Source organism: Lucilia cuprina, chromosome 2 (assembly GCF_022045245.1).
Source record: "Lucilia cuprina isolate Lc7/37 chromosome 2, ASM2204524v1, whole genome shotgun sequence".
In the NCBI taxonomy this organism is placed as follows: Eukaryota; Metazoa; Arthropoda; class Insecta; order Diptera; family Calliphoridae; genus Lucilia; species Lucilia cuprina.
Genome location: NC_060950.1, coordinates 13804594 through 13806723, shown reverse-complemented (window position 1 = coordinate 13806723; position 2130 = coordinate 13804594). Strand labels below are relative to the sequence as shown.

The following is a 2130-nucleotide window of genomic DNA, read 5'->3' as shown; positions in this document are numbered from 1 at the left end:
GAACTAGAACTGAACTAGAACTGAACTAGAACTGAACTAGAACTGAACTAGAACTGAACTAGAACTGAACTAGTACTGAACTAGAACTGAACTAGAACTGAACTGAACATTTTAATGATTTAGTTACTTCAAAACTCTGTGTTTACACACAAAGTCTGTTGTAATTCTTTCTCCTAACGAAAAAAAAAGTGTGATGGGTATGCGTGTGTATTTGTGTATACAATGTGTATGTTTATTAAATACTAATTTTACGCTTGAATATTTTGTTTTCCAGCTAAATCTGATCCAATTGTTAAAAGTCCCATTTGGTATCGTTATAAGGAGGGTTTCAATAATGCTGTACGCAAAGATATTCATATGAATGAATTGTTGTAACAGCTTAATCATCGTTCATTAAGTTAGTTTTACTCTTTCTTTAAATATAAAATATTATATTAGTTGTAAATGTATTTGAAATGTTTTAATAAAACAGTTTTTTTTTAATTATTAATTTATAAATGCGATTGATGGATTGTTACAATTATATAGTTTTTTTTTGTGAATCATTATGTAAATACTTTATGTCTGTCTGAAAGCGTAAGTTTGTAATGAATGTTTAACGATTTCAATTTTACGGTTAGCATTATAATCTTTATATATATTCATCTATGACGATGATGCTTGGAATGCAGAATTATTCTCTTTTTAACACTTAGTGAGTGGTGAGTTCGTTTTTCATTTCGCATTTGTTGTAGATGCAATTAAATTGGATTGTAGGCGTTAATTTACTATATTAAGTCAAGGGTGTGTCATATTTATGACATAAATTTACTTTCTGCTGCATTGAAAACGAAATCACTTTATGTGAACAGTTTTCTGTGCGTAATATATATACTATATATGAGCATGTGGTCATTCCCTATCGTTGTAGTTTTATTTTCTTTTTAATATGTGTATTTTTATTATTTATATTATTTTCTTTTTATTCATTCGTCTTCTTGTTGAGCTGTTAAACTGATAAGGTCTCTTCTATTACGTTATTTACAGTGTGTAGCTTGTTTTAAAGTCTTTCTTTAGTAATAATTTCGTTGTGATCGTTATTGCGTCTAGTATTTCTACGAGAGCGTAATCTAGTATATTTGTTGCACAAAAATATTGATTTCGTAAAAAAAAAACAAATATTAAAAAAATCGTAATTTTAATTGGTATTATCCAGTATAAACATCATGTCAAAATTTGTTATTATTCTATTGACATTTGCAATTACATCGAATGTTTTCGTTTCTATAGAATCGCGCAGCTGGGGCATTCCAAGTAAGTTCCATAACAAAATGTTTACAATAAATGGTTTGTGTTTAAAATTTCATTAATAATTAATTTGTATTTGTAGATATTTGCTTGCAACCACCTCCCCGATCAGAGGGTATTTGTACGATTGAAATAGAAGGTTATTATTTTGATAGTCAAAAGAGTAATTGTGAAAAATATACTGTTGGAGGTTGTCGTCTAACGGGTGGTCAAAGTTTTGGTTCCCTTCAGGATTGTTTAGCAACTTGCGTTCATGCCACTCGACGTATACAGGATATAAGACATGATTAAAGTTCAAAAAACCAAGAAAAGTGATTAATAAAGTTTTATGTTAAAATATGTTTGTTTTCTTAACCCTTTGACTCGAGTTTTCTTTTGAATTGAAAAAACTCCAAACTATTTTCAGTTTAAGAGGGTCTTGTCACGTTTGAGTGATTTGTTGGATTATCTTACTCTGTCCACTTTAAGCTAGTTTTTATTTATGTACTTTTCAACTCGTGCTTATCATTTCTTATCAATTATTTTTTTGTATATTAAATTACTCTTTGTATTATATTGGGGGTATTGTTTTATTATCAACACAAGGTAACAGTGTTTTAAAGAGATGTCATTGGAAAATTTTATTTCCTTCGAATTTGCTCTAATTTTGAGCAGACTGGCTTGAAGAAAATTTTTCAATAAAAAAATCATGTTTGATTTTCTAATATAATCTTCCTGCAGAAAAATATATTTGTAATCATATTCAAAAACAAAATTTATTTGTTCTAGTTGAGTTATAGATCTGTTCTAGTTCAGTTCTAGTTCATTTCTAGTTCAGTTCTAGTTCAGTTCTAGTTCAGTTCT

At 28.5% G+C, this 2130-nt stretch overlaps 2 protein-coding genes across 2 annotated transcripts in view; both read left to right on the top strand.

Moving 5' to 3' along the window:
- LOC111679156 (chromosome transmission fidelity protein 18 homolog) overlaps positions 1 to 499 on the top strand; it is a 14986-nt gene extending 14487 nt beyond the window's left edge. Inside the window, exon 11 of the mRNA XM_046947721.1 lies at positions 275 to 499. Coding sequence (XP_046803677.1) covers positions 275 to 375 — 101 coding nt within the window. The 3' untranslated portion in view covers positions 376 to 499. The remainder of the gene's footprint in view (positions 1 to 274) is intronic.
- Positions 500 to 1031: 532 nt separating this feature from the next.
- LOC111679151 (tauPI-stichotoxin-Hcr2c) lies at positions 1032 to 1641 on the top strand. The gene is made up of 2 exons (XM_023440661.2): positions 1032 to 1293; positions 1370 to 1641. The coding sequence occupies exons 1-2, from the start codon at positions 1206 to 1208 to the stop codon at positions 1576 to 1578; spliced, it is 297 nt and encodes a 98-aa protein (XP_023296429.2). The 5' UTR covers positions 1032 to 1205; the 3' UTR covers positions 1579 to 1641.
- Positions 1642 to 2130: the final 489 nt, after the last annotated feature.

Coding starts and splice junctions, on each gene's coding strand:
- LOC111679151 (XM_023440661.2), top strand. CDS start 1,206: ATGTCAAAATTTGTTATTATTCTATTGACATTTGCAATTACATCGAAT. Junction 1,294..1,369: donor GCGCAGCTGGGGCATTCCAA/GTAAGTTCCATA, acceptor TTGTATTTGTAG/ATATTTGCTTGCAACCACCT.